This window comes from Lissotriton vulgaris, chromosome 7 (assembly GCF_964263255.1).
Source record: "Lissotriton vulgaris chromosome 7, aLisVul1.2, whole genome shotgun sequence".
NCBI classification, from domain to species: domain Eukaryota; kingdom Metazoa; phylum Chordata; class Amphibia; order Caudata; family Salamandridae; genus Lissotriton; species Lissotriton vulgaris.
In genome coordinates, this window is record NC_141695.1 from 959,540,819 (window position 1) to 959,568,465 (window position 27,647).

Sequence of the window (27,647 nt, forward strand, 5' to 3'; positions counted from 1 at the left end):
GCAAATTGGTGACATGGAGAAACATGTTAGCATCCCCATAGATACAGATCATCAAGTATACATTTTACACAATTGCAACATGAGTGATAAAGGTAATTTGTTTGGGACGTGTCAAAAACTGAAGATACTACAACTCTCACAAAATCCTCTGATGCTCACTTCTTTTCCGAAAACATCATCTGTTCAACTTAAGTATGTTTCATTTTTAATTTTGCTAGCAGAAAATGTGGATGCTACCACGATCTTTGCACAGATGTTTTAAATTACAGTGAGCATTGTCCACACAAACTCAAACTAGGGATGGCAAAGGGAGCAAGGATTGGCAGAACACAGGATAGTCTTTATAAGTTACGTATGTGCCCCATACACAAAATAGCTTTTGCAGTAAGATATTGATAACAGTGGATTAGAAATGGAATATGTAGTCACAACTGCAACCTACCTAATTAAACACTACTTCACAAAACGCGCCTAGTTGGAGTCAAGCGTTGTCTAAAAAGGAGGCACTGTTTGATTTTAGAATCAAAAGAACACAATTATTTGAAAGAGAAATAGCTCTAGTAATTATGATGTTCTATGAAAAGACAACTATAAGAGGGGTACCTAAAAAAGAACTAATAAAGCGTAGTTCATAATAAATGGAAACTCAGAGTGCTCTTAACAATTGGCTAAAGGAAATTTGTTCTTTTTTTCTGTGATCTATTACTACTAGTGTTAGGCTTCATTTACAGGTTCCCCACTTTCCTTAACAAAGTTTGAATTGATGTTTAGTAATTCATTTTTTGCACCATATCTTCAAAGTCTCTATTGATTTTTATATATTAAAGCTTGTCTGGTTCTACTTACTATTGGCTGTACATTTCTCCCCTTGAGGTTGAGGCACACTCTTTAGTGTTTGTTTTGAATGCTAATTATTCAACGTAGACTCTCACAACCGATAGTGGTTCTAACTCTGCCTGTTTGTATTCAAGATGGCTACCCCATGGAAGAGATCATTTACAGATGGAAGCGTGTCTCAGTGGAGGTTGGAGACACAAAATCTTGGAGACTGTATCAGTTTTCATTTGAGGGCCTAAGGAATACGTCCAACACTGTGAAGACTACTTCAGGTAGGAATTGAAGTTGTTTCCCAATGCAATGAAAATATGGTCATGCTAGAATAGCAAATGTACTGGCATACATATTGCCTAAAGGATATCCGTGTTTTCCAAGACACATTGATGGCACGCCCATTAATTGTACCTAGTTACTGGACGAGCTATTTCCAATAAAGATGCACTGGTATTAAATGTAAATCCTCTTGTTCAAGGAAGTCTTCTTTTTCCTCGAGTTACTTTGAGTCTATATGAATAGGCCTTAGGCATCTGGGTAAGTAGGAAAGGTCACTCTGTTGATATATACATCTGTGTGCTGTTCAAGTCACAGGTTTCGTCAGCGAAGGTTTGAATCAGACTCATGCTTTTGAGGTCAACTCGTGGATAACCATTACATTTGATTATAGCAGCAGGTATTCTTTCAAGTATGTTATTGTTAAGATGGATACTCATATAGTATAGTAGTAGCAGGTGTTTATAAAAGGGTGTCTATAAACGAACCCTGTCAATTGAAGCATCTTATACACACAAAAAACTATTACCGTTCTCCCTGCAAGTGACAACAGGGAGCCTGGCACTGAGTAAATAAGCCTCTTTATATAATATGTTATGACATGGCACAGGACGATGATTTTAATATGCAATTTTGTTAAAAGGGTCAATTGAGTGTTAAACCATATTGAAGGATTAAAGTGTTTGTAGTACACTGATTGAATGAAAACAAGAAGAGTGGCCTGATTTAGAGTTTAGCGGACCACGTCACACCGTCAGAAACATGACAGATGGCCTGTCTGGTGTATTTCTAGATATACACATACGTCCATTCTATCTTATGGCACTTGTAAAACTGACATCTGTCTCTTTTGTGATGAAGAAACCAGTCCATTGTAGTTTAAATTAGGCATTTAGAGAGTAGAGTTTCTTTAATAGGAGTGGATATGTATTGTCAGATATTAGGGTAATAAATGTGTTTGCTGGAAACCTGTATGTATCAAGTCCAGAAATTCTACCATCAAATAGGGTTTAGTACCGACCTTTTATCTTGCCATAGAAATTCACCCAAGAAAACATTATTTTTCCTTTCCCCTCAGAATTCTAGTGCGGAAATAGTTAGCTCAATTAGTGATCTTTCTATACATTTTGCATTTATAAAGCAACTATTCACATTCACCTCTGAAACATAACTTTTTGATTAGTTTCTGTAAAACTAAAACTAAAAGAATTCAGTGCAGGCAATCATGACATGGTGGCTTGCATGGTATTACGTTTTCCCAAAATTCCACTTCAACAGTGTGCTAGCTTCTTCGGAGGTCTAATTGAAGTTACTTGTCTTTTTCACAGGAACTTTTTGCTTACCTTCCGCAAGACGCATAGGGCCCCATTTCTGGGGTTTTGGATTAGGGCAGCATAGCAAGTCACCTGCTCAATGTCAGAGTGAAAGGACAAGAATGCACCATATTTATCGGGTACAGTGCATTCCTGTCCTTGCCACCTGCACTGAAACCATTTGGCAGCCTATCGCCGACACAGTCACCCTGGCACATAGTGCAAGTGTTCCTGTGTTTCTCCTTGTTACGCCTCACTTCAGTAGGTGTAAGGTTTTGGCACATCCCCGGGATAAAATGGTTTTGGAAATTTGGGGAAGCACCAAAATTCTTGGGTGTTACGGAGGAACACCTACTGAAACGCCCATGGAACACCTCCCAAGCGCAGAGTAAGTCAACGCTGTGATTTGTGTTTCCATGCCTTACTCCATTTCTATAAGGCCATTCACAGCCACTCAAAGTGGCTTTGTGTGGCCTAATAGATATGATTTCAAGGTTTGCTCCACCAAAGCATCACAAAATGTGATGCTCTAATGGCGCAAAGGGCTTATGAATATGAACTTTAGTTGCCTCAAGAGAAAGCCTGAACTACTTGGGCAGGGAGTCATTGTTCAAAAAGGTGTTATCTTTTCCAAACAACAAATTCTGGATAAGCCAATATTTGGTGTCAACTGCACCTCTTTCAAACTCCATGATACAATTTGTAGATCCCAAACAGGCTAGCAGTGTACTTTAAAGAAAGACTTTCCAAAAATGGATTGTAAAGCAGACAAAAGTTTAAAATCAGACTCCCAAACTACAGAAAATGGTGTTGTGAGTTCTGTTCTCTGAATGGAGATTCCATTATGATTTAAAAGCTGAAGGCTGCTGTGTCTGAACTTCTCTGAAATTGAGTTGATTCATTATATTATAGTGATAGAGCACGCAGGTCACCCTACTCAGATTACCATACTCACCTGGGCCCATAAACAACATATGATGAGATTTAATCAGGTAACCTGTGCTCTTACTCTAATTAGTGATTTATAAATTTCATTTAGGACCTATACCATTGTCTTACCAATCTTCGTTATCGGTACCTAGAGTCCTAAGGGATCAAAGGTGTTAGAATAATAGGTAGAGTAATAACATTTGCACTCATAAAATAACCACAACTCGGGAAAGGTTTAAAATCTTTATCTAAAATCTTTAAAAAGTCATAATCCAAACATTGAGCAATAGAAAATTCTCAATTAGGAAAATAACAATTAGAATGAAAATATGCAGAGTTTTTATAAAGCAGTCTTTATGCATTTGACAAGAGGTTGGGAGAAGAGAAGGAAACAATACAATAACATACCCACATTTAATATTTACCTAGAATGGTGTGAACCCTGGCCACAGGTCAGTTTAAAGGACCGAACCCCGAAAGTGCAGGCACCATAAAGGCAAGCAGGTGCAGATCAGAATCAGGACAGGTAAAGCCAAATTGAATCAGGACAGGACCACCAAGGTTTAAGACCAGCACCCGCAGTTAAAGTTGCAATGCCTGCGTTACTCCCTCTCTGCATCTAACAGCCAGAATCCCGTTAGAGTTATCGATTTCTCTGACAAAGTGCTTCACTAGCACTTCAGCTCTCAAACCCAGATCTGGGTTTCGAACTTTCTGACAGAGGGCTCCGCCAGCACCTCTGCTCCCGATCACCTATTGAGTGCTTTGGGTCAGTGACAGGTCAGCTATTCAGACAAGTCAGACAAATTAACTAACTAAGCCTACTCTAGTTATACTATTTTCCAGGTCAGTGTACCACCCCCCAATGTTGCAAGTTAAAGGATCTCCAATTTTGATTGGACAAGAAGTGAGGAGAGGTCATCACACCATACCAAAATGAAACTTTTCTTGATGATATTAAAATTAACGTTCCCGCCCATAATTTTATTTTCCCATGCACGTTTATTCCACCCGATAATGAATGTATCAATCAGTAACAATAGCGTTCAGTATTGTACAGTCCAGCTTCCTCTCCTGGGGTTGAAAGTTCAAGCTCCCAGGCACATCTTCTAGTGTACTGTAAGTTTGGCTGTGGTTCAATGACGAATGACTTAAGCTTTTTCTGGAGTTTGACATGCGCAGTGTGAGTTTTCAAGATGGAGTAATAGTACCTCCCAGGCCCAAGAATATTGTTACATGAAAAAATAGAAAGAAACAGTTTTAGAACACAGAATAAATGAATGCACTGTATACCACTTATTTCTACTCTATTCCCTTTATTTTATATTTAACTATTGCGTTAGAGTTAAGTAGAATGAACAGCTCAGCAAAAGCAGCAGTGCAAGATTCTTGCATGTGAGGACATGGAGCAGCCATCTTAGTTCTAGTGCGCAGAAGCAAAATATTCTCTCCAAAAGCAGAGAGTACGTCATGTCACATGAGTGTGACAGATGCATGCGCAGTAAGAAATCCCGCGTAGCAGCGGCCATATTAATGCAAGCGATTATGGTTAGTAAAAGCACATATGCAAGCTTCACTTAGATGTCATGAAATTAAATATTAATAGGACAAACATGTTGATTAGTACATTAATGTTATGTTGAGAGGACTGAATATAAGTAAGTCGCATTACCTGCAAATCCTTGCTCCATCAATAGCTTGAACTGTTTTTGCCTTCTAATTAAATTTTACCCTAACAAGGCGTCCAAAAAAAATCCACTGAATTCAAAAAGTTCTCAGATTATGGAATTTGAATTCCATCAAAATCAAAATGTCTAATTAAATCTACAAAATGTATATCAAATATTTTAAATAAAAAATGACAGCACTATATTTTCCATAACAGTTTACAGTGGAATATTAATTGACATATTCAGTATAAGAAAAGCTTTCACAATGCTCACGCTTTTCTTGTAGCATGATACCATCAGTTACAGTGGTATAGAAACCCACCTTGGGCTAAAGGTTACAAGACAAGATGTTAGCTGTGGACAAATTGTTGTAAAATAAAAATACTAAATGCAGGAGTGCATTTATCTGAACTTTTCTCTTTCACTGAATTTGTAGCATGCAAAATTCAATTCAAATTTTCATATATAGGATCAGAGATGATCCAGAAAAAAATATTAAACAATAATCTGATTAGCCTTTCAACATATCGATACTTTAAACAAAAATCAAGTGTTTCACAAAATATATATATTTACATTGAGGAGCTGGCTAGCATTTTTTAGGTAAATGTTTTTTACAATGCACTATTCTAAGTGTGTATAAACAGACGTAGGAATACGTTTTGTTGAAGTGTCGTCGCATTAACCTTATGCATTGTGGCTGAACTTAAAAGATTACCTTTATTTGTGGTAAACTGGTAGATGCAGATGACTACAAACATCATGTGATGTAGGAGGGGATTAAAAATATGCGATCCAAACCAAAGTAGACATAAAAATAGTCAAATAGTAAATGCTTCTTAATCAGTTAAAAATAAAAGTTAAAGGCCGAGAAACAAAAAACTATTTAACATTTTTTATCATATTTTTATTATTAAAATAAATAGGGTCAATGATGCAAATGAAGTCAAAAGGATCCTGTTAAATAGTATGAGGTTTTTTAAATACCTCTGCAAAGCTTCTGTCCAAATGCCTGGGCCCTATCCATTTCCCTTATGTGCCAAGTCTATGGGACTGGAACAAGTGGAATGAATATATTAGTCCAGCTCTGATAAACACAAATAACAATCAATTCATCCATAGAAAGATGGGCATTTGAAAGTCAGAGAAATATCTTTTCTGGCTCCACTCCTGACACATACATTGTGCCATCAGGGTTCCTAAGTGCTGCATGCATGTACGTATGTATGTATGTATATGTATATCCTATTTCTGTAGGGAAAACGTAGCCAAAAGGCAGTAGAGTGGTGTGCATGGTCAAAAACAAGCTTACAATCGCTGAGTACTAGGAGAAGAAGCAGATTTGTGAACAGTTAATGTGTTGTGATAAAGTGTTCTTTATAGAGATGAGTCTTCGTCCATTAACTTGAAGCAGTGTTGAGGCAGTCCTGATAGATAAATGCAAATGTTGTTCCAGATCCTGAGTGCATAGATGGGAAAGGACAGGTAATGAGTTTCTTACACTTATTAGTCTGAAGTGTGATGGTGTCCTGGCTGAGCTTTAGCTGGGAACCATCGGAGGTGGTGACCCATTCAGCAAAAGAATTGGGGGGCTAGTTGTGATGTCTCTGCAATTGATGCAGATACCTCTGAAGATGATGTGGGCTGGCAAGGGCAGCAAATGGAGTGCTGTAAGAAAGTAGATCCTTGTCATGTGAACCACTAAAATCACTTTTTAAACCTGTGCTTAACCCTTTGATAGTGTGGCACATATTAGAAAAGGCTCAACTCAAAGGCAATGTGTAAAGTATTTATGCAGCATGCAAACACTAATAAAGAGAACATACAACATACAAAAACAAATCACAAAATAGAGAATATGACACCAAAACCTAAAACATCTGGAGAATTCTTTTAATTTTAATTACAAATTTAAATAAAAAAGCCCAAAAAGAATTGAGACACCCGATGTCATCTGGTTGCATTTGTCTGGGACCTTGGTGCGTTTTAAGGCCGACCACGATGGAGCTCAAGTTGGAATCCAAAACTAGTTTCACCCAGTCAGATGTATTACCTTCTGACTTAGTCTTTGAAATGGAAGTCAAAAATCTTCAGCACGCAATGGCAGCAGGCTGTGGCCGAGAAGGGGTCCACAAGAACAGATAACTGTCAGACGAGGTCCTGATTAAGTCACTGATATTTAGTGGGAAAGCTCAGAGCAGTAAAAGTTCCAAAATTCTTGCCCAGGGAAGGTTCCTCACCAGCAGGATACTTTCAGCAAATTCACCTGGTACAGATTTCTACATTTGGACGTAGTCATTTTTCTGGACCTCAGATTCCTCCAGCGAGGCACGGCTTCAACCTGTAGCTGAGCCTGATACCTTCTCAGTGATGTGCCACTGAAATGGGTTTGCTACTGAAGAAAAGCTCCACGCAGGTGTAACCTGATTATTTAGCCAATCAGTAACACTTCTTTGTATAAGTGACTTGGCAGGTTTATCCCGGTCCGCTAGAGGTCTTTGGTGAGAAAATCCTTCCAAGCCCCCTTTATTTCAGGATGTTAGGAGGAGTACACTTTGCCACTGCCAAGGAGCCCAGAACCTCAGGAACAATACTTGAAAGTCAACAGTCAATCCAGTAGAAGCAACCAATAGGGTCCAGAGCAAGTCCACTTAGAAGTCTTTTTCTTAAGAGGCCAGCTAATTAATTATAACAGCTTGTTGTGTCCCTGTAGCTTAACAGGTAGTCAGTCCACTATACCTTGGAGTTCACTTATTTTTCTTGGGTAAAAGTGGGAGGAGGTTCAGCCTTTCAGGTCTCCTCACGGGTCTCAAGAGCAGGTGCAGTCCCTATTCCGTCTTTCACAGGTCCAGTAGAGTTCTGAAAAGGGAGTCCAGGAGTACCCCATTTAGGTCTGACACTAGCCTGTGGGTGGAAGTGAGTCCCTTCTTAAGGAATAAGGGAAGCGTTCTCAAGGGTAACCCTACCCATTTTTGCAGCAGGTCCTGTGTGTCCCACTGCAAAAAATTCCACAGTGCCCCTCTCAGCACAAATCCAAGATGGTAAAAACCACATTTTCTAAATTGGTTTGGGATTTTTGTTCTGTTGTGTTATGACTTTATTACTGTTTTGGTTCAGCATAAATACTTTACAAATTCCCTCTTAGTTAAGTCTATCTGCTCTGTGATACAGCTACCAGGGGGTTGAGCTCAGGCTTATTTAGTGACTTTAGTCACTCACCCTAGCAAGGATTGTAGATATTGCTTAGGATGGGTCATCACCCCCTTAACTAATACCCCAAATTTTTCACATGTATCATATGACTGGAACCGCATTCATGTCTCAATTCCGCGCGCCCCTACCTTTCCACACTTCTAATGGAGGTTGATGACTAATCATTTCAAACTGCAATTTATTGCAGGCTGACTGCCTGTTTAAGTGATACTATGTTAATTAAAAGAATCCCTTTTTACCTATACTTCTTTTAGCTGTTGCAGCTTTAATTTAGCTCCTCTCTAGTGGTGATCATATCATTACCATAACCCATGTTCACCCATCACCTGCGGTGTATGCCTCTAGTCCCCTTGTCAGTTTTTTGCTCTTATTGCTTTGCTCCAAATCTCTGAACTATGTTTCAGTTACATTGTAGCTAGGTTTGAGCTATATAATTCAGATATAACTTTCAAACTACAACCCAATACCATATGGCACCCATTATACAGTTACTACCATTAGTACCAGTTGGGTGTTTAGAGTTCAGTGCATTTTGAATTATTTCTACTAACTCACTTGTCATGAGACATATATAGAAAGCAGCAGCTGCTTCTAAATAGAAAATTGTACTTCACCACCAGCATGGGAATGAGACCAACATAATATAAAGAATGCATCAGGAAAATCATAAAACAAGTATTGCATGTGAAGGACATCATCATTTCAATAAATACTCAGTTGATTCCAAAAATAGTTCATATTCAGGCAACAATAGTTTGAGATGATGAATTATTAATCTGGGGAATAATCAGACTAAATTATTGATCTAAAATCTTGTTAGGCAAAAACACAGCTTCATTACAAATGCTGGGTGTAACAATGATAGCCATCGCAGGAAGATGTAGGCCTCTCCCCCACATAAATTAGTCAAGCAGCACAACAACAGGTTTATGGCCAGGAAACAAAAATTAAAACAAGATTTAAATATGTTAAATTGGAGGACAATTAAATAAGAAACATATCCACAAAAACAGTCAAAATCGGAAAAAGGGTACCCAGAGGAATAAATGTTTAAAATTTCTAAGTAAAAAAGCAACAGGAAAGTGCAAAGGATTTATGGTTGCAGTTGACTGTGCCTTATGTGCAGTGTCAGGCTGATGTGGAGTGGAAGTCGAGTAAGCCTACAAGTCACACTGGACAAGAGTTTTGTCTTTTGACTATGTCTTTTTTAAGTCCAACTCTTACAGCAAGTCAAGCCTGAACATTGTAGCCTGTGACATCCTCACAGAGTTTTGACTACAACAGCTCTGAGATGTACAAGCTTGAAAATGTAGTTGACACGGTCCTCTATTTGGCATGGTCAGTTTGCCTCCCTTCCTGGTTCTTGAAATGTATCTTCAGACGTACTTTCTATTTTGGTAGTTCCAAATTCTCCAGTTCCCTGTTTAGCTTTTTTTCAGCAATCACCATTTAATAGGTTGAAAAAGGTATTTTTATTGTCATCCAAATTAAGCCCATCATTTCGATGCCGTGTAGTCAGACCACCGACCGCTTTAGTGGCGGACAGGAGACTACTCAATAGGCAGAAGTCCATCCGCCACATTATGATGCAACCTCCGTGAAGGATGGTCGGAAACTGCTCCATACCATGGTGGTTGGTGCTGCGGCCGCAGTACAAGCTGCCGTAGAATGGAGCACCTCTTGCACATCCATGCACCATGTCTGGCCGTCTTATCATGGCGGTCTATCTGACATGAAAGGGCTGTCGGAAAGGGGTATCGTACTCCCAACTGTGGTGCCTGTCTCTGCACTGTCTGTAGTCCAGACTATCATTCCGACCACCGCCCTCTCGGGAGCTGAGATCATGACAGAGGCGGTGGTTTTCCCTCTTACTCCTTGTGGTCCTATGCCGGTATTGTAATCTGGTGGTCGGATGAAAGGGCTGTCTGTCGGACGGACCGCCACCGACATCCTGTTGATGGCGGTTCAACCGGCTATGAAATCAGCTCATTTGATAGGAATTTGAGACCAGTTTTAATCTATCCCGATTTGTGTAGCATACATTATGGCCAGATAATTTACTTATGCGCATACTGTTTAAAATTCTATTCACCAATCGTTACACCTATCTCTTCCAATTTCTTCCACAAAAAAAAGAACAAAACTTAAATACACCATCATTTTTTGTTGTTATAAACAGTGAATTTCAGCACAAAATGAGGCGTGGGCAAAATGGCATAACTTATTTTCATGTGTTCACAAATTATCCATGGGTGGTTGTGTGAAATTTATATGCAAAATAAGCCTTCGTGTATAACCATGCAAAACATTTTCCTCACAGAGTCTTCATTCGTGCTTTAGGAGTTGCTGGTCCAACTCATGCACCCAGGATCAACTGGTCCCCCTAATCAAAAATCGCACGAAAGTACACATATGTGAAACAAAAAATGATGCGAAATGTGTGAAATTATTTACGATACTACACTCGTAAAAAATGCAAAAGACTCGCCATAATCCCTTTTTAGGTCTCGGCCTGCAATGGCTGCGCAGACATGTGCAGTCGAGCTGGCGAGATTTATTGACTTTGAGTATTTTTCACTAGCGCTGTTAAGCCCCGCCCCTCTTTTCCATTGGCTGGTGTCACCGTTCATGCTAAATGGTGGCCTGCCATTGGAGAAGAGGTCCTAGTGACGTTCTTCTGTCTCTTCAAGCCCCGTCCTTTTCCGACTGAGTTCCTTAACTTACATTTGTGGTAAAAGCTTTCTTATCATCTTTATGGGGCCATCTGTTTCGCCCCATAAAGAAGATAAAAAGCTTTTACCACAAACGTAAGTCAGGCCAAGCCAGTCTCAAAGGGACCAGCTCTAGCCTGTGTGAGCTTCAAGCAGCAGACGCCGATTGCTTGCTTTCTCGTGTGAATCACTCGCTGGACGGGCTCGCGCTGAATATGGTTTTCCTGTCAGGGAAGAAGTGAGGCAGCCCTCAGGCTGCAGGACACATGATGTCTGCGGGGAGGAAGAGGCAGCATAGGCTGTGAGGGGGCGAGCCTGCAGATTTCTTGGTGAGTACAGGCCCCATTATTCTTTCTTGGGGGGGAAAGAACTAGGGAGGCTCCCTGCTGTCACCGATGATGCTGTCAAAGGACTGCAGGGCACTGATGCAGTGGCATTGTGCCTGCGTCCACAGCGTGCCTCTGCATGTGTGTGCGTCGGAGGTGCTTTTAGCTGCAGGGAGAGCTGGATAATTTGCAACAGGCCATAGTGCTGGGGGTCGGTAGGGCTTGGGAGGTGTTACTTACATCATGGACCCCCAGAGCTGTCAGTAATGACCCCAATGTCTCCATAGTCATTAGAGTCTCTGTGCATGGCCAGCCATGTGTAGGTACCATGTCCCACCTCGCCTGCGTGGCATGGGGAGAGCCCTGTGCATCACCGCAGCAGCCAAGTGTGAGGTGACCGCCGCACTGTTAGGGTAGCCCACCCTGTGGAAGCCGAGAAGCTGTGGCCAGCGCCAGTCTCAAAAGCAGAAGCTAGTGAGCCAAGGAAGGGCTGACGACGCAGAGCTCTAAGGCCGCCAGGAAGTCGTGGCATTGATGTTGCATGGGTAAAGTTGGGGACCAGGTAGGAGCCATGCGGCTGTTGGAGGCGCGAGTGCACAGGAGGGAGGATTTCACCTCTGAGTTTGTTTGTAGTGATGTGGTTTGTGGGGCGCGCACCATGAACTGAACCGTCTTAAGATGCGGAAATGCCATTTCAGACCACAGGCTTCATTGTACCACCATACAGCGGCCCAGAAACTGCCCTGGAAGTGGGGCCACTTTTGTGGTTGTGGGTTTTCAGCTGCTGGTGGGATCAGTGGTGTGTCGCTGTGTGACCAGACCCACTGATATGACATGTTTATGATGCTGCGTGAGCTACCATTCATGTAGGAGACAGCTGGCAACCGGGGCTGTGTGCGCTGGTGATGTTCTGATAAGGCTATCTGTGTGCACTGAAACATGTGGAAGGATGTATATGAACCCGTCTCCAGTGCCACTGTTTAGAGGGTGCGCAGCGGAGCAGGCATTCTGAATGCGAAGTGCACTTCCGCACAGATGCGTTACACAAAGATGGAAGGGGGTCATGACCCTGCAGTGTCACCCTGACTCGAGGATGCTTACCACACTGTCTGCAGCACACACAGGTGTGAAGGTATTCGTTATACCATCTGTGCTCTTCTCACTGGAGGATAAGAAGGAGGACGAAGGGCATGCGCTAGCTTGGCAGAGGACCCACAATCATAGGCTTCATAGAGCATGGGGAGGTCCACAGACGCTCAAAATCTAGGCTATAAATATAGAAACAGGGACACAGACTAAGTTTGGATGTTGCAGGCAAGGGCACAAGTCCTAAAATAGGAAGTGGGGGGACTAACCTAGTTAGGCAGTAAGTAGGTGACATCACAGCGTGTGACATCACAGGTGGCATCACAGAAATTGACACAAACATTAGTCAGGCCAAGCCAGTCTCAAAGGGACAGCAGAAAGAGAGGAATCTGTCTGTTATGGTGAGCGCTTGTTGTTAAAAGAGGGAGGTGTAACTCTTGTCGCTCTCGAGTGTGTGCACGCGTGCACTTGGGAGCGGCTCGGGGCACTGCATATCTCTAGAATTGTTATTGTTTGAAGGGCTTATTCTTGTGCATTATGAATAGTTTTTCATGCGCCTACTGTTTATATTTTATTGTGATTTGAAATTTGGAGCTTTCCTGATGTAGCCAGCACACAGGTTGAATCAGTTTTACCTGGCTGTCTGAGGCTGTGCCAGCTGTGGATCCGTTACTTCACCACTAAATAAGGAATTCACCACCAACCATTGATCTGTTTTGCTTTTATTGGTGAGGACCACATTTTCCATTACAACCGGTCCTCATGTAAAGAGGTCCAATACCTTGGCGCTTTACACAAGTGACTAAAATATTTGTCTTCATTGTTGTGAAAACAGCAAGCCCGACAACTCTAAAAAGTGTCCATATAAGTCAGAGGCCTCCGCATCTGGTAGGAAAACGCTTTAATAATACAGGTTACAGTAAGCAGCATCCTTGATCCCATCACTTTCCTTTCGCCCAAAAAACAGACAGTAATCTACAACGACATCTACTGACGACATACAGACATGTGGAACAGACATATTCGGATCCATTTCTTCCTCCCGTGCTGCAGGTGGCGCTGGAACGTGAGTAGAATTCGTAGCCTTTTCACTCTTGTTGAACCGCTTCCGTAATGGTTCACTTCCGGTTCAAGAACCCGGTTGTGAAAAAGAAAGCAGGATAACCCACAGTGCGTGTGCTGTGTTATCATTAGCTGTGGCACCTTTACTATCGCTATGTCTCAGCTCTCGCAGTGGGAATGGATCAATGCAGAGGTAAGAGTCTCAGTAGCACAACTCCCAAACCTGACGCTGCAACTCGATTCATAGCATATGGTTATAGAGGCATTTCGTAAGCCATGCCATCTGATCTAATCTTTGCTTGACTTAAGTACGTAGGGCCTAATCACTTGTGCAGTTCTCTATGAATGGCCGGCAAGATATCCCCTGCCTGAACACTACAGGCACATTACGGCATTCTCTCGTCTGCCCTGCCTTCACTCTCTTACTCCAGCAGTAGCTACTATGGGATCCATATCCTCTTTAAAACTGCCCGTAAATTGTGGTCGTCCAGCAAAAGTACCTTCCAATCTGGAGTTTTGAGCCAATTTTTATTCTGTCAACTCATCTTAATTGGCAGATTCCGCCCTATTTTAAGTAATGCACACTTTCCCAAAAAGCAACATACCAGTGTACACTGTCATAAGAGCACACTTGTTGCAAGCTTTCATCATCCTAGAGAACTTGTTTCGAAATCTTTTCCACTCAGGACAATTGAGTATATCTGCATAGAACATAAATGAGGTTACAAATGGGGTTGTGTCTTCCCCCAGCGGTCAGTGTGTGGCAGATGATGCATTTTGATGTCTTACTCATTACCATTGGCATTCTTCGCTATATATACTTGGGGTCACACCCCAAAGTCTACCTTTGACTTGTCATCGATCTGAACCATGTGCAGCCGTATATACTTATAAGGCTGGGTCGGGTGGCTTAGTGGACAATGTGTCTTTTGTAGGGGGGCCTTTGCTCGACCTCATAAAGGCGCGCAACACCCATTGAACTCCCCGGGCTTCAGCCCCCCCCCCCCGTCGTGTGTGGCAGCCCGGGATGAGACAGATCCCGGGCACACACAGAGCCGCACCCGAACGTTTAACAGGTCTTTAAAAGGCCATTTGAATGTTAATTAGGGCTTGCACCCCTTCTAAGAGCCCCTGCAGCCCCACTCTGCCTACTGATTAAAGGTTCATCCCCCCCCCGAAATTTTTTCTTAGCCCCCCTCGAAATTTGGCTCTAATTGGGCCTCTGACCTCATGTCACAAGGTTCAAATCCCTGCGGGTCCACTCAGCCTTTAATTCTTCGAAGGTTGATAACATGAGTACAGTTGGGTAATAATAAACACCTGTTATTCAGTGCCACAAGACACCCAACGGGGGCTTGACAAATGCAGATTATGTTATTTCCTCGGCTGCTCCACATTCCCTCCATACTTTTATATTTTTCTACATTGTGCTAGCTACAGTTAGTACACAATGTGTAATACAATTCAAAATTGTTTCAAACAGGGGTTCCGTCCCATACGTGTTGCCCAGGGCCCCAGAAATACTTAAGACAAAGTACAATCAATTAACCGGAACACAGCTCCAGCAATGCGAACCTCAAAACCCTGCGAACATCATTGTTTGTGATTTCCCCCAAAAACCCGACCGGGAGCTCAGCTTGGGGAGACAGTGGCTGCACTAGTGCTTGTATGAAAGACTTGTGCGCATGCATGTGCATCTGGGCCAACAAATTAATATCCACTCAGCGGTCCTAAAACCGTCCCACATAAGGTTTAAAAGCACACCTTAGAACGAGGAGAGAGGATATATATGTGTGGAATATATATGTAATATTTTACCCCAAATTCATATTCATGTGCATGGTATGTACATAAACGTTTAAAAAAACACTATCAAAAGCAAAGCTAAAAGTAGACCTAATTACAAACAGAATTGCTTAAGCTTACATAAGCCGAAACCGTTGCATTGCAAATGCTTGTTATAAATAAAGTGCACGAAATGGCTACTTCTTAGTTGTTTATACATGCCAGGCATTATGCCAGCCTACACTTCAACTCCTTTACATTTTCCGAAGGCATAGGCCTTATGAAATCACTAATTGTCAGTGCACTATGGCGGCATTGATTTGAAACCCCAAGTAAATTGATTGGACAACAACCCTAGAGAAGTGTAAAAAGACAGAATTGTGCTCGTGCCTAATTACCACTGCTGTCATATTTCAAAATATTGACAGAAAAAGGAGTCTTTTCAATCCTTTATAATGTGGCTTATTAAAGTGCACGCATTTCCTTTTGAGCACAAGTACTCCCAATTGCCCGGTTGTGTGAGATCAAAACATCAGGGCCAGCCTAACCCCATTTCCAGACGTGTATTCTCTTCTGTGTTTCTTAAACAGTGGCAATCAGTGACCTCCATTTTATTTACCTGTGTTCTTCTGTATTAGGACATTACATTAGGCCTTTACTTTGCTTATTAGTTTATTCATATTTAAACGCTCTTTTATTCGGCAGACTGATGCCAAACTGATGCCATGTAACTAAGTACGGTTGTGTGGCAGCTGGAGGAAACAGAGAGTGAAAGAGACAGGGAGAGAAACAGAAAGAGAGCGAGAGAGGGAGACGGCGCTTTCATCTTACTGCCTTGGTTACATTAACAAGCTAGGCTGCCAGAAAATCACTTTTGAAATTCAGGTCAAGAATCCCTCGGAGCAATAGGAAATATCCTTCCACCCCACTAGATTCACGTGTTCGTCAGGAGCAGTTTTTTTTTAGCTTAACCTTGTCTGTGTTAGAGTTTTTCTGTTGAGCCCCAGTATACTTCATATAGAATCCTTTCTGCTAATTAGGGAACTGTTGCTTACATTGAAGACTTAAACATTGAAATCGCACTTTAGTGAGAAAATTGGTTTCTTTACTACCTTACTTATTGGGTTCTTTTATGGTTATTCCCAAATGATTTGTTTTAGGTGATGCAAACACAGTTTTCCAAACAGAAACTGTGAGTCGGCTGCTCTGCTCTATATCGAACTACAATAAAGGGGTGATTATATTGAAGGCGCAATATGGAATGGTGCTAGTTCTACATATTCTTGCACGTGGCTACACACATTTCAGCCGCAACTACATAGGCTCTATATGGAATGAGTTGCACGTTCGCTGTTACTGTGGCATCTTGACTACTTTTGCACAAATATACGCTACCTGCTATAAGAGATAAAACTACCTGGCCCAAATGAAGCACCATCCCGGGCTCCTAATAAAATAACATAACGACACAATAAAAACAAGGTATGGGTTACAATAGATATCACCTATACTAGTGGTCCAGGGTGACTCGATTCTTACTGTCAGTGCTAACAAACTATGGCTCAGATTTACTATGAATGTGTGAGGGGGATGTGTCACTTTTGTGGCATAGCCCTGACGTAAAATATTTTTTTCATTTACTAAACTATGAAAAGCCACTTTGCGTGGTTTAGTAAACACAACGAACTGCAGCATACAGCACTACTTTGCATTGCTTTGCATCAGGTAGGCATTACAGCGGCAGACCCTGATGCAGAGGTCTAGCCCGGGACCAGGGTTCAATTCCCCGCCTCGGTGGGTCTTGGGCTCAAAAAATCCACGGACCTGATAATTCTCACCTCGGTGCCTATTTCAATCATGGAGTCCCACTCTGCAACTCTGGGCAATAACTTGCTTAATCTCCACAACGGCCCCCACAACGCTAAGGATGCCTGGCCTCCACCTTGGGGGTGCCCAGGAGTGGACGCCTCACAGGGAAAGCCAGGATGGGTTCCACAGCGGTATTCGTACAAGCGCCTTGAGACCCTTGCGGGTGAGTAGTGCGCTATACAAGTATCAATTTACATTTTACATTTTACATGGGTGGAATCGCACTTTCTTATGTGCTTCTTACATTGCATTTAAGGAATCGCAATTAGCAATTCCTTAAATGCAATCGCAAGACAGGGTTTTGTGTGCTACATTGCACACTGCTAATTTGCAATCGCAAACGCTGAAATTCTGCAAATTCTAGCGTTTGTGATTGCAAATTGGCTTCATACATATGACCCTTTGTCCCTGTCTGGTGCGACCAGATATCCACATTTGGCGCTTTGTGCTTTTAGCCACTATTTTCACCTAAATAATTACAGTTGCATATCTCCGGTTCTACTAATTGGATTTGCATAATTTTGGTCTCAAATAATGATCTACATTTTACTCTATTTTGCTAAATTGATGTGGATTTTATTTTGTGTTGTGTTTTCACTTTATTACTGGTTGAAGCACTGTAAATACTTTACACATTGCCTTTAAGTTAAGCCTGACTTTTTGTGCCAAGTTTCTAGGGGGCTAAGCACAGGTTAAACAGGAGTTGCTTGAGTTTCACCCTTACAAGAATTGTGGGGGCTGCTTGACTAGGGTTTCACCCCCCCTAGACCAGTAGCCAATTTCCTACACACAGTAAGTGTATCCTTTGGCTAGATATCTTCAGAATCTGTGTTCAAAGTGCTCAGTATATATATGGTACATTTATTTTGCTTTAGTATTGTAGCAGTATGGTGTTGATGAATCAGGTTTACCTAGGGTTTTATGTAAGGGCCAAGGCAGACAGTACTTACAATCTCTGATACCAGTGCCGGCTCGCCCAGGGTGTGCTGCAGGTCAATGGGGCGGGGGAGGGGCACGGGGTTAGTGGACTTGGACATATGATGGTACGGAGTAAGTAAATAAATAAATAAAACTATTTACCTCGCGCACGCTGCATCACAGAGTGTTGGGTAAATAATATAGTTCACTCATGAAGACTGCCAAAGTTGCAGTTCACTCACCTCATTTAGCTGTGGGCTAAGCATCTGGAGCCTACTGACTAAATCTCAGGTGGATTTGTTGATGGAAACCCTTGACCTGGTTCTTCGCCTGTCAATGGGCTGCAAGGTCAAAGCGATGGTCACACAACGCAATTTAGAGTGAGACTACCGTCTAGATTTCCTTGCTCAGGACCACCATACAAATGTAAATGTAAATGTGTTTGTATTTATATAGCACCTTCTACCCAGAGGTCTCGTAGCACTGTATTCATACCGCTGTGGAACCCTTCCTGGCTTTCCTGTGAGATGTCCACTCTTGGGCAACTTTAAGGTGAAGCCTGGCATCCAAGCGCTGCTCGGCCGTTGTGGAGATTAAGCAAGCTATTGCCAAGAGTCACAGAGTAGGAGCCATGATTAGACTAGGCACCGAGGAGAAAATTACCAGGTCCGGGGAGATTGAGTCCAAGAGCCACTGAGGCGGGAATTGAACCCTGGTCCCGGGCCAGACCTCTGCATCAGGATCTGCCGCTCTAACCATTGAGCCACGCTTCTCCACAGTACAAGACATGCAAGTCCCAGGCATGATGTCCATCAATGGCCTTGACATGCAGGGAGAAAACTTCCTGCATGTCAGGGCCTCTGATTGTTTATTTTACACAAACAAGTCCTGATTTGCTTTTTTATTTGTATAAAATGATAGCAACATGGCTCCTGCTTGGCCGTTCACTGAGCCTACACCTGAGCTATTAGTACTGTCTCTGCAATGTAAACTTAGAGATCAAACAGGCCACTATGGATCTCCAAATTTGTCAGTCGTCTTTCACCAGGGGAGCGGGGTCTATGGTCTCTGATGAATTGAGGGCCAGTGAGTCAATCACCAATGTCTAACTGACTGTTTGAGTTTCTCAAAGTACCATTTATTTAGGTTTGTCTCTCATGGTTAGATTGAACATGTTCGAAAGTCTTGGTCCTTAAACTTGAAAGAACCTGCTTTTCCCCTTTGCTTGTCTCAACTCAGGACCGGCCCTAGGCATGTGCAAAGTGTGCACCTGCACAGGGCCGCCTAACCCCAGGGGCCGCCACGACGAGGATCGGATCGGAAGGATCAATGATACATCGTGGCATTGGCGGCCCACTGGCAGGATTTGGCGGCCTCCGGCTCCGACCCCGGCTTCCAATACTAAGTTCCGAGTTCGACAGTCACAGTTCCAAGCCCTGACACAGTGAGGTAACCCCCCTCCTCCCTTTAACTTTCCTGGCCCCTGGCGCCGAGTCCGCACCAACTTCGTTCCTGATTGGGCAGCAGGGGCGTCGGGGTGTTTCAAATCATCTTGACTGTCACCCGGCTGGCTGGCACAGATGCCGGAAGCCAGGATAGAGTGATCTGCGGCAACGCGCAGACTCAACCTAACCTGCTGCTTGACTTCCCCGCGTGCGTAACTAACTTGTGGGACTGGTGGCTTATGACTCTCTCTGCACAGCCCAGCCATTTGGTGGTCGTCGACATCGGAGTCGGACAAAAGCTAAGCGGCCCCTGAGCTCAGACTGAGAATAAAGTGAAGAAGTGTGAACGCACCAGCCGGGTAAGGGCAGAATAGATCCATTCTTTCAGATGATTGATAATGATATTTCTGCACACTGTTTGTGGCACTGACTGACTATTGCGACGCGTCATGGCAAGCAAGCGAGTCATATGAAGATAGGTAGCCGGGCGTGAGTGTAGCTGTTAATGCTTGACGTCGGAGGGGCGAATTTACTGCACTGCAGCCGGGAGTTTTGCCGCATCGAGGTAGGCCGCCCGCTGTCTGTCTTCCAGTGGCAGCACCGGCCACTGATTTCCTTTAGGCCCCTCTCCGCCTGTGTGCCTGAAGGGCCTATAATAAAGGTGGAGTCGGGGGTACTATTTTGCATTAAATTAAACGGCAGTATATGGCTCGAGTCCCAGCCAGCGGAAGGCCTAATCATTGCTGAGTATTACATTTCAGAATCACTGACACTTTCTCCGAGGGGCAGGGGGCCCACTGCATTCAATTTGCCGCTGCCGCATTCATCGACTCGTAGGTCGCTGTCTGTCTTCCAGTCAGTGGCACTGGCAGCGGGCGCGGCCTCCCATGTAAACTGGTGGTGATTGATTTCTTTAGGCCCCCTGCTCTGCCTGTGCCAATAAAGGTGGAGAGAAAGGGTATTTCTGCACTATTAAGCGGCAGACATTTGAAATATGGCTCCAAGTCCCAGTGACTCCTGGGGGCCCCTAGAGCTCGTAAGACACCATATTCGATATGGCATCGATATTACTGTTTCTGGGCAAAGAGCCACCAATTATTTTTGGGGGGTTGTGGGGGTCCGGTGCCCCAGTCATGGCCCTGGCACTGCAGCTGTCTGTGCGCCCAGTCCCTCATGTCGTGTGTCACAATGCCCTCCTCCTCCTAAATTGTATAGTTCTGAGACAAATTCGGAAGGGTAGGAGCAGCCGCAGGTACTGGTCATCTAACAACTTTTCTGGACGTCTTATTAAAACATCTTCCTGAGCTCCGCCCCGTCCGGACCCCCTCTTCCGGGGCCCCCACCTACGCTCCCTGCACAGGGCCACCATGAGCCTAGAGCCGGCCCTGCTCAACTCTATAAATGGACTGCATTTAAGATGGTTGACCTGACGTCACTGATGCAAACAGATCACTAAGGGCTTGATTTAGGGCTCAGCGGATGGATTACTCCATCACAAATGTGAAGGATGTCCTGTCCACCTTATTACAAATGTCCTGTATATAATTTATCAGATGGAATATCCACCCCATTTGTGATGGGGTGGATAATCCAGGCCGCCGGCCCTCCAAAAGGACATGATAGTGAGACTGCATATGCTTATTTACAAAACAATATCGCTACAGCACTGGACACGACCGCCCCCTACCGCACCATCACCAATGCCACCAGAACCAAAAAAACTGCCCCATGGTATAGCCAAGAGCTCCAGATTGCTAAATCAGCATGCAAAAAACTCGAAAGAGACTGGCGTGTAAATTTTGGCCCCGAAACAAAAATCAGATATAAAGCCGCTCAAAAAAACTACTACAAATTGGTGCGCACGTCCAAAGCCTCCTATTATAACACTCGCATTTTGGAAGCTGAGAACTCCTCCAAAGAGCTTTTTCGAATTTATAAAGAGATCTCCACAGTCGAGTCTAACCCTACCTCTCAGAAAGACTCAGTGGATACCTGTAATACAATTGCAAAATACTTCTCCGACAAAATTACCAACATCTACGCCAATTTTTCTGGCAATATAAAATCTGGTAATGATTTTTCAGAGAATGAAGATTACATCAGCACTTCCAGCCACCTATGTGCCTTCTCTGTACCTTCAACTGAAATCCTGAAAAAAATCTGTAAAGGAATTAAATCTGGATCACCCCGCAACCCTGCTCCTCCGAAAATACTAAATGCTAGCCTCCAGGTTCTGGAGCCGCACTTTAGATTTATGTTGGAAACATCTTTCTCCACAGCCACTCTCCCTGATGACTGGAAACAAGCCATAGTGTTTCCCATTAAGAAAAAACCAAATCTAAGTCAAGATATACTGGAGAATCTCCGCCCAATTTCCTTACTCCCTTACCTTGCCAAACTGGCCGAGAAAGTGGTCAACGCCCAACTTATGACCCATCTCGAAACCCAAAAAACCTTTCACCCATCACAATCGGGTTTCAGAACAGGCTTTTCCACAGAGACTGCACTTTTAAGAGCTACCGAAACTCTGCGGGAGGGAGCTGACAAAGGCAAAACTATGGCCTTGATCATGCTGGACCTCAGTGCCGCTTTTGACACTGTAGCTCACTCCATACTGCTACAGTGTCTAAACAGAGCGGGAGTCACTAAAGAGGCTCTAGGCTGGCTGAAGGCTTTTTTAACCAACAGAAGCTTTCAGGTCCAGAGAGGGATCTATCTCTCTGACAGTTTGATCCTAGAACAGGGGGTACCTCAGGGCTCTGCCCTGAGTCCCACCCTGTTCAACTTATATATATCTCCTTTGGCAGAGGTGGTACAATCGTTCGGCGTAGAGCTTGTCTCTTACGCCGACGACACGCAACTCTTGATCTCCTTGTCTCAACCCCCCTCCTCTGAGGCAGCTAACTTTAACTCATGTATGTGCAAGGTGGCTACATGGATGAACGAGCACTGCCTCAAATTAAACGGAACAAAAACAGAGGTACTCGTCATAGGTGGGAACAACTCCAACTGGACCAAGGATTGGTGGCCCTCTTGTCTGGGATCATTACCCTCCCCCAGCCAGGAGGCCAAGAACTTGGGGGTCTGGATTGACACCAAACTTTCATTTGACAGTCATGTCAAAAAAACAGTTGGAAAATGCTTCGGAGTGATGAAGACGCTCCGTCGCACCCTGGATCTTCTTCCTCTGAGCTCCAGGCGCACCATGACGCAGGCTCTCATCACATCCCGCATTGATTATGGGAATGTGCTTCTTTTAGGCACCTCAGAAAAAAATATTAGGAAGTTACAGGTCTTACAAAATTCAGCAGCACGCCTTGTGCTACGACTCCCGCGAAGAGCTCCTTCTAAACCTTCCTTGGATACTCTGCATTGGCTGCCCATAAAAAAGAGAATAATATTCAAGGCCCTTCTCTGGTGCCACAAAATCATTCACCATAGAGCCCCCCCCTATCTGTCTGACCTAGCCACACCCTATGAACCTTCCAGATCCCTACGCTCGAAGGGAACAGGTTTGCTTAAGATCATGCGCTCAAAAAAAGCCAGACTTGGAGGTAGATCCTTCCGCATTCTCGCAGCTAAGGAGTGGAATACCCTTCCTTTGAATATCAGACAGGAAAAAAGTGAAACATTCTTTAGGAAACATCTAAAAACACATCTTTTCACCACTTAAACTGTCTGATGCTCTGTTCCATCTAAGCAATCACTCTTCTCCATAGCGCGGGGACACGTCGAGAGACGTCGCCATGCGCTCTATAAGCTCCTATAATAATAAATAAATAATAATGGAGTGACCCGTCACCAAATTCTACATCAGGCCCTAAGTCACTATTAGAATTTGGTGCCTCAGGAAAATTCAGTAACTCCTATTAATTTGACAGATAAGTAATATATGGAATAGTAGAAATAACACAGTGCATATCGCTTCATTGGATGTTTGCACACAAAGTAGGACACTACCTGGTAGGGCATTGCCTATATTTGAAGAGCAATTGTGCATGACACCATTATGCGGAAACACAGTGGTTACCATTTACCAATCATTAAATAAACATTAAATATAAGAAAAATGTTTTCTAATACTGAACATATATTTTTTTGTACTTGGTGATAAAATATCATTGTAAGAAAATTGGGTATTGGTCAGCTGTGGGGTTTGGTCCTGCTGCTGATCACATTTGTCAGATATCAAAATTGGCAAGGCCGTTTTGAAACTAGAAATCTAATTTATCTGATTTTTTTACAAATAATATATATATTTTATTTTTAGGATAACTCTGCAAGTAGTGTTAACTTTTCAAATCTAAAATTAAAGACATTGGGTGAGTGTGAAACCCAATTACAGAGAAATCTAACACATATTTGCAACTAGACACGGTGTTTTGATGTAACATGAAAAGCGCTTGTTGTTTTCGCAGTATATCTCTGTGGGAGGTCGTGCGCTAGTGCTTGTTCTATGGTGCACTGCAGAAGGAAATGGAGCAGCTCCCTTGTGTGCCAATTCTTTTCAAAGGGAGTTTGAGGTTATCCTGGAACCAAGTACATAGGTGGCGGGGCTGGTGCGGGTCCCTAATGACTTTCAGTTGATTTCAAAGGCAGCTGGAGCAGACCATCTCAGATAGGGTGAGTGCTGCAGTGCACACTGAGCCCAACTGAGCCCAACAACGTTTTCCTTCAAATGTGCACTTGTCTGCAGCTTTTGCAGTTTGAATATAGCAACGCATACAAAGCAAATCTTATCAAAACTAGCCCAACAATGTCTGCCACATGCAGATACGATTATTCTGTAGTAAAGTTTCCATTACCTTAAAATATACATTTCCATTTCCAGCTTACTTAACAACCTGTAGAGCCAATCACTGCACATTCTCCTGGGTTAGTACCAATGAGCCTACTCAGCAGCAGGGTCCTTCTGGTGAAGCACACAACCACAGATATATTGCTGACAGACATAGCAGTTCATCCTTGAATGGGAAAGGAGGTATGCTCTGAGGCAGGGCTGCTAGCTTCTGCCTTAGGGTTCTGGTCCTGAGAATATGGCCTCCTCCTCTGCCTGTCCCCAACACAGTGTAAATTGCCTGGCTTGGAGAATCTTATCGTTGTTCTAAGGCAGAGACTGCCTTAGTTACCATGTTTAGTGTCGCGGAGCCTACACAAACGACGCTGACATTATGTTGTAGATAAAAGCTTTATTTCACGTGTGCTGCTCACTCATTACAATTACTGCACTGCCCTTTCCTTTCTCTCTCCCCTCCGCTTCCGCTGCCCAGCTTTACTCCCCTCTCATATTTTCATGTGCTGGTCCTAGCACCCAGCACATGCCACACCATTACATCTTCCCCCTTCTTAACAACATTTTAACTATTTTAGAAGTGTCCGTGCATGTCAAGTTAAACGATAATTCAAACAATATTGTTACAGTTCTTCAATTAGGCAAACTGGTCTTCGAAGAGTTCGTTGCGGCTGAAGATGGACATCTTGGGCAACCTGATCCCTTTCGTCAGCAGCCATGGAAGGTCGATGATCACTTACTGACTCAGATGCCTCTCCTGTTGCCACACTGAGGGATGTAGTCAACGCTTCTCGAACCTTGGGCGTGCATTTCTGAAAATGTGTCACATTTCTTGTGACCCTCTTGTTTTCCGACTCAGCTGTAATAATGGTTATCAGCAGTGTGCATGCTTGATATCGGCAGTCTGCTTTTCTCTGCTGATCTTGTCGGACCAATACCCAATCCCTTTCATGGATGGATGGCTGTGCCGCTTTTCTCTGTCGGTCTGCATATGCCTTCATTTTCTCCTTTTTCAGTTTGTCTGTGGCTGCTACTTCTTCGTGCTCAGACCCTTGAGACACATCACTAGCTACGTCTTACCAAGTTGGTATTCTGGTGCACACAGTGCACCCAACATTACTGTTGCCGGGCATTTGCCTGTGGTGTTGTGCAGTGTGGTTCGATAGGCGCGTAATACTTCATTTAGAGCCCCTTGCACATCCCGTTTTGAAAGTTCCGCCTGTTGGATGGTCTTCTTTAGAGCGGCCATAAATCTTTCCACCATACCATTGGCCTAGGGCCACAAAGGAGTTACCTTCCGGTGTCTGAAATTAAGGTGCTTGGTTAATTCTTGTTCATTGAAGGGGGGCCGTTATCGGTTTTCACTACCTTCGGTATGCCCCCTGCTGCGAACACCTCATCAAGGACCGGTATAGTGGTGGCAGCTTTGGTTGAGGTCAGGAGGTGTGCAATAGGGAACCGTGAGTATTTGTCCATTATGACTAGGACATACTTTCCGAACTGTAACGGTCCAAAGAAGTCCACTGCAACATGATGCCAGACACCATCCGGCAATTCAGACATTTGAAGCGGCGCAGGGGGATCCTCTTGACTTACTAGCTGACATTGTGGGCAATCTTTCAGTGTGAGTTCCAGCATCTGATCCAGCATAGGGAACCAAACCCGTTCCCGCAAAGCTCTCTTTGTGGCTACAATACCTCTGTGCCCCTCATGCACTAGATTGATGACTCCTTGGCGCAGTTGTTTTGGGATGATGATCTCTTTGTCCCTTAGTACAAGACCATCTGTGGTGATAGACAGTTTTTTCTTTTTTTTACTTTTATTTATTGGTATTTCATGAGAAATAACATAGGACATATAATGTCCAACATTTGGCAGACATGCCACATACAACTGAACTGCATTACAACACTCCATATCCATTAGAACATTGCATTTCAGACATACCACGCCTCGTCCAACACAATTTACAACAGTTTTTACTCCGACTGTTCTTCTTGTCCTGATAGATAGTCCACTAAATAGTGCCAGTAGTCCTTAGGGCTTGCTCGCAGTGGCAACTCTTCTTCATACAGCTTGAGATTGTCCTTACAGTATATCATATCGCTTACCCATTGCTTTGTTCGTGGTGTTTTCTTACCCCCCCAACAAATCGCTACAATTCGTTTAGCTAGTAGTAGTGCTAGTACACAAAATTTAAGTTTTCTCGCTTTAACATTCTGTAGTATATTTAGGAGACATGTCTGCATATTGCAGTGGATCTCAATCCCCACCATTTTGCTCAGCATCTCAGTCACCTCCAGCCAAAACCGAGCCACCTCCCCACAATACCATGCCATGTGTACAAAATCTGCATCATCCATCCCGCATCTTTGGCATCTCAAGTCTTCACGTAGCCCATATTTGTGTAGCCTTTGGGGCGTGTGGTACGTCTGATGTAAGTATTTAATATGTATAAGTTTTAGGTTCCCATTTGGTTGTAATATACCCGTGATCGTGCCAGCCACACACCACTCTACCTCCGATAGAGGTGTCTCCAAGCATACATCCCATTTTTTAATCGCTGTGGTAGCTGTGTCTTCTATTTCAGTCTGCAATGTAGTGTACAGTCTAGAGACCAGATGTTTTGGGTTAGCTGACGTGATGAGCAATTGCAATGTCTTCAGGGTTTCCGGTTCAGCAGGGTAGGTGTGGTAGTGTGTTTTCAGAGCACGCTGCAACCTACAGTACGTAAATCTAAATAACAATGATTGATTTTGTATATATTCCAGGTCTTTCAATGTCTTTACTGTCCCCTCCTGATACAAATCCCCTATTGTGTCCAGTCCCACTTGTTTAAGTAGGTCCATACCTACTTTTTCTTGTGTAACCGAAAGGGCAGAGTGACAATGAAGCGGCAGCTCTGGTGTGTATATTGGCTGTTAACCCACTTTTCTCGTTATTACCTGCCACGCTGCCGATGTAGCATCTACTGTATTTATGTCTTGTTAAAGTAATGCTGGTCGCGTGTGCGATAGAACTGCATTTAGTGGTATAGGGAGGGCGTCACCTTCTTCCACTGCTACATGTGTGATGTATGGAGTAGGGTGAAACCAGTAATGTGCATATTGTGCTTGCGCACATAGGCAATACAGTAGGAAATCAGGGACTTTAATTCCTCCTTTGGCGTATGGTAATGTTAGTGTGTGGGGGTTTATGATGGCTGTTTTACCCGCCCAAATCAATTTCAATGTGAGCGATCTTATCTCCTGAAACACTGGTTTACTGGTTCACTGGTTTCTTCAGGATTTCTACCAGGTGTAGAAACATTGCCCAGTTATTGTAGTCCGTCAGTGCTAGAACAAGGTGCAAGAGAAGGAGGATACCAGTGCAACCCACATGATCTATTGGGAAAAGGGTGTCCTGTACAACGAGTCTAGA

At 43.4% G+C, this 27,647-nt stretch overlaps 1 protein-coding gene across 3 annotated transcripts in view; it reads left to right on the top strand.

Annotated features, from left to right (window-relative positions):
- The window catches only part of GABRG2 (gamma-aminobutyric acid type A receptor subunit gamma2), a 553,433-nt gene that overhangs the window by 386,334 nt on the left and 139,452 nt on the right, over positions 1–27,647 (top strand). For all 3 annotated transcript variants that reach the window (XM_086931400.1, XM_086931401.1, XM_086931402.1), the window contains one exon: positions 972–1,109. In XM_086931400.1, coding sequence (XP_086787526.1) covers positions 972–1,109 — 138 coding nt within the window. The remainder of the gene's footprint in view (positions 1–971; positions 1,110–27,647) is intronic.